Source organism: Crocodylus porosus, unplaced genomic scaffold, assembly GCF_001723895.1.
Source record: "Crocodylus porosus isolate Cpor-Errol unplaced genomic scaffold, CroPor_comp1, whole genome shotgun sequence".
Classification (NCBI taxonomy): Eukaryota; Metazoa; Chordata; order Crocodylia; family Crocodylidae; genus Crocodylus; species Crocodylus porosus.
This window is the reverse complement of record NW_017728943.1, coordinates 49,242,716-49,262,342: the sequence shown is the minus strand read 5'-3', so window position 1 is coordinate 49,262,342 and position 19,627 is coordinate 49,242,716. Positions and strand designations below refer to the sequence as shown.

At 38.5% G+C, this 19,627-nt stretch overlaps 1 protein-coding gene across 27 annotated transcripts in view; it reads right to left on the bottom strand.

The window, feature by feature from the left end:
- Nucleotides 1-19,627, bottom strand: part of NRXN1 (neurexin 1) — a 1,194,206-nt gene that overhangs the window by 628,548 nt on the left and 546,031 nt on the right. For 19 of the 27 annotated variants that reach the window (XM_019549307.1, XM_019549308.1, XM_019549327.1 and 16 more), the window contains 3 exons: nt 17,164-17,547; nt 7,107-7,310; nt 4,814-4,840 (listed from right to left, as the gene is read on the bottom strand). In XM_019549307.1, coding sequence (XP_019404852.1) covers nt 4,814-4,840; nt 7,107-7,310; nt 17,164-17,547 — 615 coding nt within the window. The remainder of the gene's footprint in view (nt 1-4,813; nt 4,841-7,106; nt 7,311-17,163; nt 17,548-19,627) is intronic. The other 8 variants (XM_019549314.1, XM_019549324.1, XM_019549331.1 and 5 more) reach the window with 1 other exon arrangement.

The following is a 19,627-nucleotide window of genomic DNA, read 5'->3' as shown; positions in this document are numbered from 1 at the left end:
TTCTGCTTGCCCTTAAGCCTATTGCTAGTCTTGTCAAAGTCTGGAGAGCAGAATTACAGTGGTGAATTCAGTAAAGAAAACATTTGTCTTCTGGGCAATGGAAGTTTTTTTCAAATCTGTGAAATCATTTCCTTTAAATGGAAAATAAATTTAAGTTTATGGACCTATAATAGGGAAGATATATTGGGCTTTCAAGAAAATCAAAGCCCCACTAAAGAAATATACTATAAATTAAGTCGAAGTAGGTTGTTTTATTTCAATTTACTTTGTTTGGATTACTAGTGAGTTCCCATTAAAAATCTTCTAAGATATACATCTTGTTTTTAGTAAGCAGGGGCTACCAAGCTCAACAAAATGTCCTTAAGTTTGAAATACAGGAACTCAACAGGAGCTAGGTACAGACATTCAAAAAGCATGAGGTGGAATCAATGGGTGCGTCTACATGTGCACAAATGCACGTTAGTTAGTGCACATTAAATCTATTCTGAGGTACTAGGAAAATGTACATTTACCTGTCTTAATGCACATTAACTAAAAAGTCCATTTTTTAAGTGACACTTAATGCACATTTGCATATTTTAATGCACATTAACTAAATAGCACAGGTTTTTTTTGTGACACTGTCACGGGGCAGGGCCCAGCAGTGGCCGTGATCTCTCCTGCACCCCTACCATGCCAGGTTGCCCTTCTAGCACCTTCATCTCGCCCGCCACGTCTTTGTTGTTTATATAATATTAATGGGAGGCTGCCTTTCCTGGGCTTCTCAGGCCCAGTGCTCTTGCCCTATATGGATATCTCTTGGTGCACCCACCCTAGGGCATCACGTGGCTTCTTCCGCCCCCCAATACCATGCCCAAGCCTCGCCGGTGTTCTGGATGTTCTTGTGTCTCTATGTACATGCCCTCCCTGGGGCCTCTCCAGTATACGCTCCCTCTCCGGGGCCTCTCTGATATATGCACCCTCTCCGGGCCTTTACCCACACACCCTACCCTCTCTGGGCTCTTGCTCGCACGCTCTGCCCTTCCAGGCTCTTTAGACTTGCCCTCACCCCTTTCAGGGGCTTCCTGATTGACTCGCCCTTGTCTGGGCTTCTCCCGTATCCTCGTCCTCACTGGACACTCTAATCTTACGCTTGCCCTTTACAGGGCCCCTCCGGGGCCTCCCCCAATATACATGGCCCCTCTGGGCTTCTATTCATGCGCCCGCCCTTCTCTGGGCTTCTAATTGAGCGCCTGCCCTTCCGGGCCCTGATCCACATGTCCACCCTTTTCCAGGCTTTACTCGTGTACCCGCCCTTCTCTGAGACTTTTTACCGTGCGCTTGCCCTTCTCCGGGACTTTATGCAGATCTGGTGCCAGTTGCCCCCCTAGGGCCTCTGACTCGAATTCTGCCCTCCCCGGGGCTTCCCGCTAGATTTGCCCCCTCTCCAGGTCTTCTCCCAGTGGCTTGCCCTTTCTAGGCTTTTACCCGCGCGTCCGCCCTCACCGGGCCCTTAATCACATGTCCGCCTTACCTAGGCCTCTCAATGGCCTTGCCCCTTCCGGGGTCTTCAATAAGCTCACCCCATTCTGGGGCCTGTCCCGTGCTTCTCGTGCTTGGTTGCCCGCTCTGGGCCTGTCTCACGGTTCTCACGCTCCCTCGCCCTCATTGGGGCCAATGCCTCGCGCTTCTCACGCTTGGGCTCAGGTGGCCTATAGCCATGCCTGGCCCCCTGACCCTCCTTCTGGGCTGCACGCCCCACTGGGCTAAATACCACCCTACATGGGGCTGGGGTCACAAACCCCAAAACGCCGCGCCTCTCTCCAGCACTCTCCCGCAGTGCCAGGTCTGGCACCAATCACTGTGCCCTCCTTGGGCACCAGGAAACCCCCTCCGTCTATTGGGGATCTCTCCCTTAGCCTGTCCCGATAATCACCCCTCTGGGCTGGGGTCAGGACACTGCAAACTTCAGCGCTCCCTCCAGCACTGGGAGCACCCCCCCCCCCACCTTACTGGGGAGCTCCTAATGAGGCCTCCTCCATCTCTTTATAGCCTCACCTGGTTCTCCGGTATTATACAAACAGTGCAACAGCAACTCAAAGCTATCAGCCAACCGGCTCTAACTCAAAATAAGCCTACCAGCTATAACATTCTGCACCACCCTGACTCTCCTTCAAGCCTTCATAACAGAGGCCTCTCCATCTCATCTCAACACATAGGCACTCAAATGTTCAGGCAGCTCTGCCTTGCTCTGCTCTGTAGCAGGGCTCCTGCCTCTTAGGCTGCCAGAAAGGAAACTGGCTCTGGCCTCAGCCTCTCCTGTTTATATGGGCCAGGCCCCGTCCCCTGGCTGTCAGCTGACCCAATCTGTTGCCTAAGCCACCTTCAGCTGTGCTGTCCTGCTGATTGGCAGCCCAGCCCTATTCCCAATGCCAGTAGCAGGCACCCCAGTGCCCTGCTACATATCTCCCCCTCCCGGGGTTGAGCCTCCTTAGGAGCGGGGCGTGGGAGTGCCCTGTGACAGACACTTTAATACACATTAAAATAGGCTGCTGACATTAAAATGCACATGTAGATGCATCCAATCTAAGTTATGTGATTTTCTATAAGCTGCATAGTTTAAACTATCAAACAGAACACACATTCACAACCCAATCTTAAACTGGGCTCCACCATTTTTAAACCAGTCTATGCATGCCCAACTTCTTCTCTGTTATGGGTATAGGCCAGTTCGTGTGCTAAACTTCTTTTCTGTTATGGGTATGGACTGATTTCCAATCACCTATACTGGTGAAAGTGTAATGTCTGTACCTGGCCAGGGAGTGTTACTGCATTAAACAATCACAGTGACTGTAAGTAACTAACTATATACTACTTACCCTGACACATAATGAAAGCTCAACAAATCCACTAAAAACATAAAAAAATCTCTTTTAAGAAATGGAAGGTAGAACAAGTTGTGAAAATTCATTTTTTATAAGGATAGAAAAATGCCATAAACAAACTGCAAAGGAAAATGATTGTCATGAGCGGCTGATACCAAGGAAATCATACCAGCACTGTTTGAGGAACAAGAAGGGTTAATGATGGTAAAACTGCCAGTACAGTGAAATTCAGTAAAAGCAGCCCTGCTGGTTTCAAAGCTGTATACACTCTAATTGTGGTAAATGTTATCTGGTCTGCTTTGTATATTCTCTCTTGGTCCAACACTAAGATAATACTAACATGAATGCTTCATTTTAATTTATTTTAATGACAATCTTTCCCAATGTCAACGAAAAACACAGTATATATGTTATAGATTTATTATATTGTTCCCAAGTTAGTAATTCCCTTCTATGAGGCATTTTATCAAATTCTGTAGCATATTAAGAGCATCTCTATTTACATCTATTGTTGTCTGCATTACATTTATGCCAAAAAAACACTTGTCTTATATTCAAAAAATATTTTCATCATATAGACCCAGACAAGAAAAAGACATATTCTCTTGAATATATGTAAAAAATTAAGAGTTGGGAACTTCCATGACCTTGTGTACTTCTGGTGGCAGGGATGTGGATGTGCTTTCACCTAGAATTAAACCTTAGGGAACTCTGTTTTTTGTCCATTTAAGTAAGCAGAGATTCATTTTACATTATTTTAAGAAAGGTGAAGATTTAAGCATGAATACATTTTTAAATGTAATACTCACCTAAAAGCTATTTGCTTTTTGATTTCTAATTATCTTCTGTACAAATTAAGTATTACTTTTCTACTCATTAAGTTTGTTTATCTCAAGGAGCTATCTGCATTGCATGTTATTATATATTATATAGGACAAAGTGCAGTTTCACAGTAGAATGTTAAGTGTAATTACTGCAAATAAATTTTGGGTTGTTATTAGTGCCATTTAACATGTTTAAGTAATTTATTTTCCTTTTAAATATTATTATAGTGCCAATTATCTGGCTAGCAAAAACTGAGAGAGAAATAATAACAAAGGGACAACTAAAAACTACTGTACTTACTATTGATAATTTTGTTGACACCATTCAGGAGCTCCACAGACTCAAAATAAAATCACAGTCCTTTATCTCCTTTCAGAATATAGTCTCTTAATCAAATAATATCAGAGAGGTTAAAATTTAGTAAATTCATCTGGCAAATGTTTCCCTCTGTTCCATAAACATGCATATCACAGAGAAAAATATGCAATTCAATAGTTCTTATATGATTAGAGTGTAAAAAATCATCATACAAATATAGTTTGTTTCCAGACATCATAATGTCCTTACTGTGATACTACCCATATATTACATTTCCATAAAACATGGGTTTAGGAAAACTAATTGCATTTTAATCAGCCAGTAAATAGAGTTTATTTCTTGGTAGAGTTATAGAAAGTGAGCTCTAGTCAGGACAATTATGTTAATAAAGTGTCACCATAGATTACAGGTGAACAGTAAAGAAAACAGGGAGTAAAAGATACGGCAGAATAAAAGAAATACTATTTTACTACCTCATTTGCTGTCATCTAAAAAGTAACACAGCTAGGATAATTTGGTATGATAGTTATGCATTGCGTTCTCACTCTTCCTTCTATGTATATTTAAAATCTTAGGAGTCTTTAATATGTTACTGTGGCTAAAAGTGTTAGCCACAGCAGTGAAGGGAAAATGTTCTTTTTGAAGTAGGGGAAGTATGATGACAGTTTACACACAAATTTAATTAACTATAGTGAAACAATACTGAGTTATCAAGTGCTTGTAAACTATAAACAAGTCTTTTCATCTAGTTTGCATAATCTTAAACTGGAGGAATAACATTTTAAAAATTTTGAATAGGCACTTACTGGAATTACAGTTAATCCTGATACAGTCTAGATGGGGAAGAATAGATGAAAAATGAAAATTTATCCTTCAAGGTAATAGCTGCAGACATCCAATAAAATCACAGTCCACCCTTCCGGGGACAGACACATGCAAAAATGGCCACTCCAGATCATTGATCTTTACATAATGCTGTAACCCAGATAAACTGATCAAACTTTATAAGTAGAAAAAACAATAAGAAAAAAATGGCCAATTTCAAACAAAGCTACATGGTGACAAATCTAAGTGAAAAACCATGGTTAACTGTCCAAGATGCATAACTGAAGTAGGCTGCACCTTTCTCCCCATCTGTGAAAGAACATGTGAATTTTCTCAGTGCAATTAAAAAGTGCTCCGTCACAATGGGGCACAGAGCAGGCCAAGCTACAATCATACATCTTGGACCACTGTTATATACTATACCTCAAAGGCTGATATTCTTTTCCTGTATTTTTTCCCCAACCAAACAGGAAAATCCAAAGTATGTTCTTTGTCTCTAAATATTGCCATTTATATTCTCGTGCACTTTTCACAGTTAAATGTACACACCCAACTCACAGAAGAGCAATGCCTGTATTTATGTGTTTTATAATGATACCTAGAAAATAATATTTCATTTAGGAACCCCAACAGTTAAGAAATACCTACTCTCTTCAGCTAATATCTATCCTAAGAATTAATTATTGTTATTTGTGCAATAAATATTGGAGCTAACACAGATACTTATTTTTTTTACTTACTTTCCTGAGGGAGAGAGAGCACACTCAAGAGCAAGCATGCTAATGTGTCTGAAAATATATTGGTTTGTTCTGGGGCTTTATTTCTTTTTTCTTTTAAATTCGTAGCCATTACTTTTTAAAAAGGATATATGCACCACTGTTTTGTCTGCATGGTAATTTTTGGTCGGTGCCTTTGAGGAGCATAATATAAAACCTAGATTTTGTTTCCATATAGCTGAGTTTGTCATGTGTCGTCAACCGCATCAGAAAAGTGGCTGCAAACAGCCAAGGACCAGCATCTACACATCTCTTTCTACAGAAAGCTTTCCTGAAGAAGGCTCCACATTGCCATTTTGTGATTCAAACCATTTTTTTCAGCTTGCAGTAAACCTATGCTGTCACTAGAGGGAAATATAAGAGAACAGTCAAAACAGAAAATCCCTGGGTTCTCTTTTAATCTGTTCCCTTTTGAAATCTACACATAAGGACAGCAATTCAGTAACCTACATTTGTACATATCGGGCTTTGGGTGTAAATTCACAAGATCACCTGCAACACCTTAATGATACAACTATGAAAACACCATATACAAACCTAATAACCATTGGTAATTAATTGTTTGATTGAATTCATATTAATTTTTATTTGGTGTGTTTTTACTGTTTTCCAAATTCTGATTGTTTATTATCAGCAAAATGAAAGTACCTGTAAGTTTTGTATTGATAAGAGCAAATGATAAAGTAACATTTTGTTACTGAAATTCCAAATCAGGAAAGCATTTTCTTTTTCTGTAGAAGGGCTGTATTTTATGTGTTCACTTGGCTGTTTGCTGAGGGCCGCAGTCTTTGGGCATTGAAGGGTTATGTTATTTTTTGACACAAAAATATCACTACAGAGTTGTTTAGAAACAGAAGATGGATTTTACCATGGACTTGACTGCTAAAAAGAGAAGACCAAGCACACCCATCAGTTGACATAATATACAATACTGTCTGTACATGTGAAAATTAGAACATCTTTGACTATATGTGGACCTAGAATATTATTTGGTGGAACTAAAGTTAAACTGACCTATACATAAACTGTTTGTATTTGTTTACTTAACTCATAGAATTGTATGTTATCTGACTTCTAGAGCTGCTAATATGGACAATCTGGTAAGTAGTGACCAATTTGCCAATTAAACTTGTTTTATTTTGTGTTTAATAACGATGCTGACAAACTGATCTTCTCTTTTTAGAACACACAATACTACAAAATATATTATGATGGGTGATGTTAGACTGTGTAAATAATATAAAATACAAAAAAAGAATAAAAAAGACAAACTAAGTTACTTAAAATAATGCATGTGTATGCTTGTGTGCGCATGTATTTATATATGTACCTGTTGAATGTACATATATATATCATTTCATTTTATTTTGAATGTCAAACAGGCTGTCTAATAAATGCTTGCAAGCAAAAACTAAAGAAAAGGGAAAGAAAAGGAAAGAAAAGGAAAAGGAAAGCATAGTTGAAGATGTTTATTTCTTGGAGAGGTGAGGGTTGTTACCTAGGTTGACCGTTAGTTTTACTCGTCCTGCATCCAGCTCTAACCGGAGCGTGTCTGCAGATTCCCTAGAAGTGGTTGCCATTAAAATGCCATAAGCTCGTTGAGACCTGAATCGCAACGACACGTCTTCAGCCTCTGTGTGCATCACAACAGGGAGCTGTATTTTCATAAACATACTTCCATCGTAGCTTAAAATGGTGGCCTCTGAAAATGTACAAGAAGCAAAACAAGAATAAATAAATAATGAAACTGTACGTACTGAAACTGGTCCCGATAGCCATATATCCAAACAATCCAACATCACAAAGTTGAAAAATGGTGCATTACAATTGTTACTAGAATATATAATCAACATTGATTTAAAATCATACAGCTCTTTGGGGGGTAGAGAGGGTACAGGAAATTTTACACTTGTTTTAATTAACTCAATTTGACTCTGTTAAGGTCCCTATTTTGCAAAAAAAAATGTGCATGGAGATAACTTTATGCACATATGTAAAGTCAAGTGAGTCTTTGCAAATTTCCAAACTAGTTTGTGTCAAAGTGAGTAAAAGCTATGCAGTAATTATTGTGGTATATTCCTGTCTTGGAAGCTCATTTCAGATAGTTGGCCACTTTTATAATTACTTGAAAAAGTTTTATTTTTAAACCTTAATAAGAACCTATCAAGGTTCTTATTATATCAAGGATTTGGTTATTACCAAGATAAAAATAACCCTCAAAGTATAATAGAGAAATGCGTAATGGTTGCTTCTGTGGTTTGGTTGGGGCACAAAGTGCTGCACATTCACAGTGACTCTTCTATGACGTGATCAAGCAATGTTTATGAACATTAAGACAGCTTCAACAATCAGATCAAAATTGGAGCTGACATACTGAGGGTAACATAAAAAAAAATCTGAGGTAAGCAAATAACTGTCAGTTCCCAATGTTACAAAGGAGTCCATTTGAAACTAATTAAAGGGAAAAAAGGGCTGAACACTGAGCAATCAGTCACAGCTTTCTTTTCCTGACGTGGGAAACTTATCAAATTCTTCTAAAATGAAGAATTTTTTGTATGTGGGATGGCACAATTATTTACAGAGAGTTAGTACTTCTTGTGTTTCTGAGAATCTTCATGGAGTCAGTGTGGCTGGCAAATGGGTAGTAAATTGGTCTGAGTTATGATGCAGCCAAATAGTCCACACAGTCCATGAACTGGGCTGGTAGGACAATAGGAAATGGTGGAAATAATGATGGAAAACGAAATGGTGGAAATAATGATGGAAAACTCCTGACTCTGAACCAAACTTTGGTGGAGTCAGTACAAAGAGAGAGGTGAATACATGAAGGATGTTATGATGTAACCCCTTTTAAAGTGCCACACTGTCTGAGCAGGATATTGATTTTTAATACTGATGTTAGAGGAGGACTTTAAATTATTCTGCATCTAAAATCATTTGAACAAAGAAGATTAACACATTTGGAAACTGAGAATTATGGAAAGTGTTGGATGTTGATGAATGAATAGGAAGTGGCTGACAACACTGGCCCTCCGGTAAGTACACAGGTTCATTAGAAATCAAAAAAGAAAATGCTAGGCTAGAGAACCTCACACTGTCACAAAGATGCCAGTTATGTGCCAAATGGCAGGAAAATAGATTGTTGGCTCTAACAGCTCAGAAAAGACTTCATTGAATATACCGTGGGAACTATCAGAAGGGTCATGATAATTTTTCTCTCATTAGCCATATTGATATATTAAAAAAACAAGGGAAGTGATAAGATCAAATCCAGTGGTATCAAGACCATAAAATGATTTCAATGGGCCCAGTTCTATGCCCCCCCAGTTTGAATTTATGGGATTCAAAATGCCTCACCACTTCCTATTACATTTTTTTCACATAGACATAACTTATTGGCTCCTGATAGCAAGTCCTTTAAGCATAGTGTGCTAGTCTGGGTGTGACACCTCCTAAAACCACAAGCTGTGTATCCACATCTGTGCCAGTGGATTAATTAAAGAGCCGACTACCTGGCAAAGTTATTCAGCCATGCTAATTAGTCTGTTAAAACTGCTACATTGGTTACATCAATGCAGATTTAGTATGCAGACACAGAAGTTGCACATGTGCTTGAAGATATCATTACCAAAGATGACACATTTACCGTACCAATGAAGCTGAACAGGCATTTCAGCCAACTTTAATGGTAAGACTATTCTCTCCCAGAATGTTTCTTTAGGCATTGTAAATGTATCTAGTAAAATTTGTAAGGGCCAGATTTTGTTACACTGGTGTAAATTGAGATAAACTCTACTGAGGTCAGTGGAGTTGAGGAGACAAGATCTCAGTATCAGAATAGACTGGTATTGTGCCTAAATTTTTGAAGGAAGTTAGGTACTCATTGATTTCTTCAAAGACCCTCCCAAACCCTAGAAAATCCATTCAGAATGCCTTTTTTTGTCCCTTCTGCCCATCAAAAATGGGACAAATATATAGGAGATTCACTCAGAGGATTACAGCATACACCTGTAGTAACTTGAAGAAAAGAGCAGAATTTATGGACTAAACTAAGGTGGTTTTCCTTTGAGAATCAAATATGTAAACTGACGGTGATTAGAAAATGCCCAGTGCTCCTATTTTTTTTACTCTCTCAGAGACCAGCTCTGAAAACATTTACCCAGATGGATAATTTTCTCCAGAGTCTAATTCCACAAAGTTTAGTGCAATTCCTCAAGTAATCAAGTGCTTTAGGGCTTATGGGCTCAAACTTACAATATACAATTTGCTGGTTTTATTCTGTTTGGTTAATGCTGTGAAATTCAGTCAGTTGTATATGTTGTCTGTAGCATATGGCTTCCTCTGAGTTCATGCTTATAGACCCAATTCCATGCCCAATTCCCATTAAGTCAGATGCCAACTTTACATTGACTTTAAGGGTGCTAGGCAATCATTGAAATGTCATGTCTTCACGTAACTTCCCATGGCTCACAGTTGGGTTTAAAATATGGATTTTTTTAGTCATTGATGTCTTAATGAATATCAATTCTGATGTACAAATATTTTTTTCTTTGCTGCTTTTGAAATAAAAAGTCCATACCTGGTTGTTTGTATGAATAGAGCAGGTATCTATAAGTAAACTATGTACCAGGTATGCAGTTATACTAAACATCATTATTGCTAGTTTCATCAAACTTTTTTTATATTATCCTATGACATTGTTATTAATAAATTAACAGGAAGTACCCTGGGGTAAAAAAAAAAAAAGAAGAAATCAAAAAAGGTGGATCAAATGGCAAAAAGCAGACGGCGGGAGAAAGAAGAAGTAAGACTGATGGGTGCAGTGAAAGAAGGGAGGCAGCAAGAATTTTAAAAATAAGTATTGTCAAAAAAAGAAAAGGATTTCTTCATTTGGGATGGAGAAGAATTGGCCTTGGGAGCAATGAAGTGGCTTCTACGGAGAAAAGGGAAAGGGCATGGAAGGCTGTAGAAATCTAGCAAGAATCTAAGAAAGGTTTGAGTGCATTGATAGATGAAGATATTGGACTTGGATTGCTGTATACCTTAGAAATAAGTGACCAGACCTTGTGCACTAGTGACTGACTGGCTGTGATATTGCCCAGGCTACCTCCTGCTTTAAAGTGTTATAAAACCTCATAGGGTTTCCTGTTTTTGTTTTTGTCTGTAGTTACATCTTGACCACTTTAGATGTTTGCAGCATGTTATCAGAATACAAATGGCAAGTCACTGAAATAGCACTGAAGAGTCAATTATAGGCATCTCTGGATCAGCATAAACAAAGACAGCCATAGCATAAATGAAAAGATTTCAAGCTGCTTTAATTATTTTTAAAAAAGAATATAGTCACAGTTTAAAAAACTTCAAAATGAATGAAGTGTTCAGGAGTGTCATAAGGAAAGTCTGTTCAATCAAGCTTCTCTTTTTTTCCAAATAGCATATGAAATTATTTTGAGTTTTGCTGCATTACTTACACGGGAAAGAATGATAGTGAGTTCTCTCAGGTGCCATTTTGTTATGGTCTGTGTACTTGTCTCAGCTGGGGTTAGCTGTGCATAAATGGCAGAAGTGCTCTCTTATACTATTATTTTATTTAGAGGGGTAGACAGTGAAACTTTCCTCTAAATCCACCATCCCCCTCCACTATCTTTTTCACTATTTCATTGCATGTTTGGGGAAAAAAGAGCATGTCAACTCTCTGGCTAGGGGCAGACATAAACTGGTTTAAGTGATCAGAAATTGGTTTAAACCTGTAACAGAACAGACATTCAGTGCACATAAACCAGTTTGAAAATGGCTGAAATCAGTTTGAAATCAACCTGGTTGAATGTAGTATCAGACTTAACTGATTTGGGTCAAACTGGTTTATGCAATGTCTGTCCCAGACCCCATCCTGGTTTAACTTAAGCCAGAGCCCCCCTGAATCCCAGATGCTTTGTAGGCCTGGGTGGGGCTCCTTGCTCCAGAGAGCTAGGCTGGCCCAGCCCCTCTGCTCCCTAGCTGGAGCTGTGGCAGACACAGCAGGAACAGCAGCAGGGATTTCTCCCTTCCATCTCCTACAGCACAGACCATAGCCAGCATGTGGTATGCTAGCTAAAACTCAGAGGTGTCTGTGTAAGGCAGACAGCACAGTGCCTACTTAAGGTTTTTTGGAGCTAATCAACAGGTTAGCTGGTAATGTCCCTCCATTCCTTCCTTAGAAAAAGTTGTTTAAGAAGAAATTGAACTAATGATAGAGGCTTTTGCTTTCTTGATGGGGTGCTAAATGCTCTGTTATCAACTCCCTGCTGTCTCCCTTACAGGTCAGGAGCAGTAAGAGGGGAAAACCCCTCTCTAATCAGAATGTCCTGCCGGGGCCTGGCCATGCTCCCTCTCAGCTCAGCACTGCAGAAGGGAAGGGAGGGGAAGGTTGCTTTAGTACCCCCCAGCTTCTAGCCTGAGTCACTGCAAGGATGTGCCTGCATTTTTTCAGTCCAGAGGGTATATCTGTGTGGTTACAAACCACTTCAGATTAGACTAATGCCAGATTAGACTAACCTGCAAAGATTGAATCAATTCAGACTCAGGCTTTTTGAATGTCTGTCTCCAGCGTCTGTGTCCACAGCTCACACAAACTCAGCAGAACTGGAGAGAAGAACATGCTATGTACATCCTCAAAGAGATGGCACTTCTTTAAGAATGTAAACATGCTATATGTTGGAATGGCTTTATGGTTCAGCAAGAGGGAGTTCATGGGAGATATGATGTATATTCAAATTTACTGCAGACTGTAAGCAGGCTGTAAGCAAAAGCACAGAAGAAGTTAGGAGTATCAGCTTCAGAAGGCCAATGGATAGAAAACAATGGATAGGATGGTTACAAACCACCAAAACAAAGATGAAAGAGATCGCATAAACAAGTCCCTCCACTGAGTAAGAAGGTTGCAGTGTCTGATGCAACAGGATGTAAAAGATGTTATCTAAAGATATTTGAGTATTTGGTAAAAACTAGAACGTGGATACTGATAACATAAGTTGTTTTGATCATTGTATAAAAGGGCCTCCGGAAACTCGGAATACGTTGCACTGAGCTACGAGCCATGCTTTTTGCTGGTGCCCTATTCAACAAATAAACCTAGATAGCACCATGCCTAAATGGGCCGTGATGTTAGTGTCTAGAATTGTCTGTGAACAATAACCCATTCTCCACAATTCCTTGTTGTTAAGAAATGAAGCCTGTGATCTCTTTGTTACAACTATGTCACTAGAAGCAGTTGTACTATAATATCACTTGTGGCATTCTAAAAAGTGCTTACTAACCATACAAACTAAGAAAGCCTAATGTAACTGATGCTGCTTTGTCTGTGACTACATCTAATTGCATAGGCACTGACTTATTTTTTTGTGGGGGGGAGGGTGGCCTAAGATGATGACATGTGGAAAGTTGTATGCATTTTAGGTGACAACCCTCTTCCCAAGGGGGACCAGACTCAGCACCTCTTCCTAATGGAGTCTGACACTGCCTCCCATGACAGCACCTGCTCCTGTGTGCCACGTCCTGAAAATGAGGGTAAACAGCCAGTTTAGAGAGTCCCTTTCTATATGCTTCTGTTTTCATGGTCTCTCCTTGGGCAGACTTTGTGGTAGTTACATCGCCATACTTCTGGGATCTGGTGCATAGCAGACCAGAGCGTATGGGAGCGATGCACTTTTCAGCAGTACTCCAAGGCTCATGATGGAGGCAACATAGAAAAGCCCTGTGTGTTTGTGCAATACTTAGGACAGTAGGGTCCTGAACTTGGTTTGGATCTCTAGGCATTACTGTAATAAAATAACAATGAGTAATCTTTGTTAATCCTACCATAGAAAAAATAATGAAAAATGTCCACATATATCCTGCCCAGCAATTACACACGGAACTCCAAGATTCCTGTACATGTGTGCAAAAGAACAGAATTTGTCTCCAGTATTTCTTATTTCCAGACCTCTAACTACTAGAGATTCTGATCACTGAAAGACTTGAATGACTTCACTGAGTAGTGAAGTAGTCCCAGTGGCTTCAGTGCGTCACCTCCATGATTTGCATATAAGTATCTGTGGGTGTATTTTTAGTACTTTTCTCCTTTTTAAATATTTTTTACCATAATCTACATAACTGAATACAATAGCTTCATGTTTTGCCATTTAAGGGGCTTCTTCTGATGAAAAAGAGACTTGCAATGACATGGTCTATTAGGTTTAAACATGATGGAAAGATTGGTTATGCTGAATATTAATGTTCTTTTCTTTAGAAAGTAAGTTGCAAAGGAAAAATGCAAAACCCTAGAATGAAGGGACCTCTATTCATAGTCTCAAACAATGCTTGACCTGTAAGTAGTTATTCAATAAAATATGAGTGAAAGCTGAAATGATTAATCAACATTAGGGTAAATATTTAATGAATAGGGACAACATTCTGACACCTTTCTTCACTTTACTTCAGTGGGACTGCTTTGAGAAGTAAGGTATGAAGAGGTCAGGAAGGATAAATCTGATCATTTTCAAATGGATCAGAGATAACAGTATTTAAAAGGAAATGCGGCTTTCCATATAGTTCATAACTGTTCAGTTGGAAATTTTTCTTTTTTATGTTCAGAGATGGTTCATACAGAAAAATATTCATCTATATCCCCCCTACCCCAAAATGGCAATTAATTCAGCTGCTTGCTGTTTTTCCCTCATCATTATGTTCAATAAAGTTGTTCTTGGGCATAGTTTCTTATTGTCCAGTCAAAAGTATATACCTGTGAAAGGCTTTGCTGAGAAGTCACATATTGTGATCCACAGTGAAAACTGGAGATGAAGCCAAATTAGATTGCTGTGACATCTGTCCCTCCATCTGCTATTATTTCCATAAACAACTTAAACCAGTCCACAAAATATACCAATATTTTCTTTACATATAAATCAAGAATGGCTTGCAGCAATAGAATAAGCACAGCAAGCCCAATTTCTGCACATACACAGAACAATATCAACTTTAAATAGGCTAGAATAAGATAAATTGGCAATTGGGCCCTATATTTTTTTTTAGTGCCTTAACTGACCAGGTCTGGGTACTGTATTATAAAATGTGATGTATAGGAATGGATTATTTCTTTATTAGCAATAGAATTGTTAGGTAAAGAACTCTTCACAGCAAACAAATATTAGCATCATTAAGGGGAATGACAAACCATTGTTTATAGCACATATCCTAATCACTTAACGTACAATTACAGTTCCCAGTTGTTTAATCTCAAATATTTTATTCTAACATGATTTCCCTCTTTGTAAATCTGAATTATTCACTGAAGTGAACAAGCTCCTATTTTACTTTAATTACTTACAACAATTATAATTGTGTTGTTCATATCACTTAATACAATAGTTTATCAGTTAGTTCACATGGGCAGTAGTTATAATATCTTTGTGTAGTGAGATGCCAACATTCGTGCTTTAAGCATCCCAAAAGCTATAATCATATTAATGCATGACCACTTGGAATATACTGGAAGGAAAACTGCTTTCAGTGCAGTTTTCTCTGGATAGGGAAACCCGAGGGTAGGAAATGATCCTGCACTGACTGAATGAGCACAGAAATCTCTCCTGGACAAGAGCCAAATACTATTGTGAAGAAGCTTGTAACAATACCATAATACCATCACTCCCAGTAGGAGACATTATACGTGCTAGGAAATTATGTCCTAAATTGGAAGGTAGTTAGAAAATATACAGCAGCAAAGAATAATGGGAGACTTAAAGGAGTCTGTACAAAATATTGTGACCTGTCAAATAGGTTTATGATTAATTGTTACAACAAAGATTGCTTTTAAATTCTCCTTTACATATTTGCTGACTTTTTTTTTATTTGCCTCTAATGATTGTATGAAAAGATTTCTTAGCACTTTCTGACTTGGAAAGAGAAGTCCTATTTTTATTTCTGCCATATGTAATAGCGGAATTTTGCCACAGGGTGGTACACCATGCATATTTAACTGAAGTTTTTTGTAATTCTTCAGACAGTTTGATTATGCCCTCTGCCAGCTTCACTCCACCAGCAACAGAACATCAGAAGACATCAGAATAACTGGCCTCCACCCGAAGGGTTTAAAATCTTTAATATATATATGAAATTTTTAATATACTGATGAAAGGATCAAATTTATAGAGATAAATGGAACCCCGAGGAACTTCCACTGCTTGTACTAAATGTAAATAATTAGCATATACACAAAGACCCGAGATAGATAGATAGATAGATATAGACCATTGACAACTGACCATTGACAACTTTAACAAATCAGTGTTAATTTTTGGTAGTTAAGTCTTAAATGGTATGCATGCACAGAAATAGAAACTTCTTTAATAATCCTGTTTCATGTTGATTTAAATATAACAGTACTGTAAATTTATAAGCAATATTAAAATGGACTATTAAATATTCAATTTTATTTTAAACCATATTAGAGGAATAAAAAATATGTATTAGTATAAGAGGAGATCATATATGGGACTCAGAAAAGTGCCAAATTCATACCAATGCCAGAACTGAAATGTGAGACTCTTATCACTGAGATGTTACCATCTATACAGGTTCCTAAAGTGTCAATGAAACCAATTGTTCATTATATAATTTATTTTTAGTTGTAATTTTTTTGTTAAATTACAAATGTACTTTCCCACTCAAATATTTCCCTGCTTAATTTTTTCAATTAAATAGGTTAGTTATTATGTGATTTGACACGTCTCCACAGACAGGGTGGGATATTCATTAACCTAGGGCATAAATTACTTTACTACTTAACATGACCTCTAACTAAATTTGCTGACCTGTTAAAGATTAAGTTTAAATTCCTGGGACCTGAGTTCCTAAGACTTTTGGTTATGAGGCAAAATCCTGTCATGATTGCTAAAATTTCACTGCTGAGTTTCATGACTGAAGTCCTGGCAAGAGCAAGTTTTTTGTAATTAAAGGGATTATACTGGTGGAAGTGGGTGGAAGATCAGGCCTTAGTTTAAAATCAAAGGCTGCATGTACACACGTCCCAGACTGTGCATCGGATACTGTGCAGTCCCAGCAGCGCAGTTATTTTTAGTTGCTGCATTGCTGTAGCGACGAGCTATGGCGATGTAGCTTGTTGCTATGGCAATGTAGCATCTTGTATAGACATGCCCACTCAGTGGTGAATTCAGGTTTCACAGATGTACATTTTGGTACATTAACGACAAAAGGAATTTGTGATATTATCACAAAGCTCTTCACAGCTCAGCAGTGTAAAAAAAATAAATCGGAGATTTCCAAATGCCAAAAAAGAAAAGGAAAAGGGCAGGTAGGCTCTTAACTTGTATCCATAGCGAATAAAAGGACAATTGCACCTTTTAAAGGTCATTCCAATTTAGTTTTGTGCCAATCTAAAATCAGTGTATGTAGGGTGAGAATCAGACCAAAAAGCGTTTTTGTTTGTTTGTTTGTATTACAACATTTGATGTAGGACTTGTAGTGTTTAATCACCATGCATGTTTCTACAAGGTACAAATGAGCAGTCTCTTGAAACCTACCTCTCTCACATGATCTGCCAAGGTATCCTGTACCAGAACAATCACAGACATATCTGTTCCACCCATCCCTGCATACGCCATTGTTTTTGCATGGGTTGCTAAGGCATGGTTTGGCAGTTTCTCTTGAACATGAAGGCTTCACTCCAGCAGTGCTCTGAATTTCAGCCATTTGTCGAATATCTTTGCTTTGACCATCAATAAACAAATCCCTAATGCAGCCAACGTATCCATAATTGAGGAGTGCTGTCCACACCTCTGTTGGAAAGACCAGGCCAGCTTTATTTTCTGGTAAGCCCCCAAGATACAAGTCATCATCTAGGTCTAGGATTTCGCTTTCTCCAGGTGCATTGTAAGGTGTACGCAGAGTATTCACAGAAATGGTACCTTGGAAGAAACAACAGAAATGTAAGATTTTCAAGAGAATTTGGACATCATTGCTTTATTCCCTTATTTCCTGAATACAATATTAATTTATTGCCAAGTACCTCACATATAAAAGCCCTGGAAGTTGTATTTGTACATTTTAAAATCAGAAAAGGACACACACGTTATTTCATATTATAATAAACCTTAAACTCTCTCAGGAAGTATATGAAGTAGAAATATTTCCATACAACACTGCATGGTGTTAAATGCAGGAAAACCAAAATCTACTTAAGTGATTAGAGGCAGGGAAAAAAAGTATTATTCACTGCAAAAAAGAAACATATTCCAGTGTAATCTACAGAAGCTCTCTGCACTATCCTCTAGGTGGCTCAAGATCCCAAGCAAGGCGTTCTGCTGACAATGAATGCTCCAAGACAAAGCACAATATTTTTGGGTTGGAGCCAGAGATACAGGGCTTTGAAAGACTCCCATTGGTTTCAGTGGGTTTTAGATCAGACTTTTTGTGAGGAAGGAAAGTACTCTCATCAGCTGCCAGGCAGCCAATCATTAAAAAGATAGTGATGTTCTCCCACAGAGAAAAATCAATGCTGCTGACATTTACTTCTAAATGTGTGCACGTTACACAGAGGAGACAGAAGGAAAATAAAACTTACAGAAATCAGAAACACTTATTTACTTTTTCTTCCAGTTATAAACAGCAACAAACCTGAAATGTTAGATCTACTAGTTGGGCAAGACGCCTCTGAAAAGCTTCAGATGGTTTGTACAAACATAGGTTAGATGAACAAATGTGAGGACACACTACCCTCCAAATGTTTTTTAAAGAAAGGAGAGCCTAGTTAAAGAATGTGAATGTAAAGAATCATACTACCTACATGTGCCACTGAAGACAGTCCAACTGATCAAGTAAGATCATTTTTAAAAATGTGTTTTTACATATAATTGTGTAAGCATGCAGATTTTAATATGATTCTGTCTTCACATTCAAATAAGGGCAGAAAAGAGGATAATCTGTAAAGTCCTCTAACATACCAAAGCATTAGAATAAAATACCAGCCACATTACACAATACAAGATACAATGCCATGATTTATGCTGGGTAAGATCTTGAAAGACTATCAAAGAAAACCGGACACCTAAAGATCACATGCATGCTGACATCCAGATGTATGAGAGACACTGTTCACAACACCATCAAAACGCACAGAAGCCAAGCCATAACACTGATTATATATTGAGAAAAAATAATTCAACAATGTAATTGCTCCCCAAGGAATGCCATGTGGAAAGGATGTTCTCAGGATTTTTCAAGCACCTACATTGAATTGTGGTTTTCAAACTGAAGCAAAGATGGGTCATACAAAGATATTTAAACACAGACATTTTGTTATATGAATATCATATTAAAATAAAGGTAATATGCCTTAAAAACCTAGGCATTTGTATTGTTCCTCTGATATCCTATTATCTGTATTATTCAGGAGTTTACAATTAGCAATAATCGTGCCTCGGATTAACCTCATTGACTACGATACTGCCACTGCACTGTAGTCCTGCCTGGCCTAAGCTCTATGGAGAAATGACCACTTTAACAGGCCACAATTTGGTCTGACCAAATACTCTGCTTTCTGACACCTTAAAAGTGTTTGTGGTGTGATATTTTGCCACTCCTGTTAGGCAGAATCCTGTAGGAGCCATTTTTTTTTGCGGGGGGGAGGGGGGAGGAAGAGTGGGCTAGATAATATGCAAAAACAATCCTACTTTTAAAGAGGACTCAAAAAGAGAAAATGAGGCATGTGACTTTTTGCATCTTTACAATTTTGTATAAAAATGGCTGAAAGTTGGGCCTGTGTATGTAAGTCAGTTTCTTTTACACCTCTTTGTGCACGTCTACATGTGAATTTAAGGTACTTTAGCCCAATTTAAGGCACATTAAGGGCATGTGTCTACATATGACACATATGTTGGGGAACTCCCCTCTTCCCAGCACGGAGACGGAAAAGGATGTTGGAGTCGTCATTGACTCCACGATGAACATGGGCCGGCAGTGTGGGGAGGCAGTCAAGAAGGCCAACCG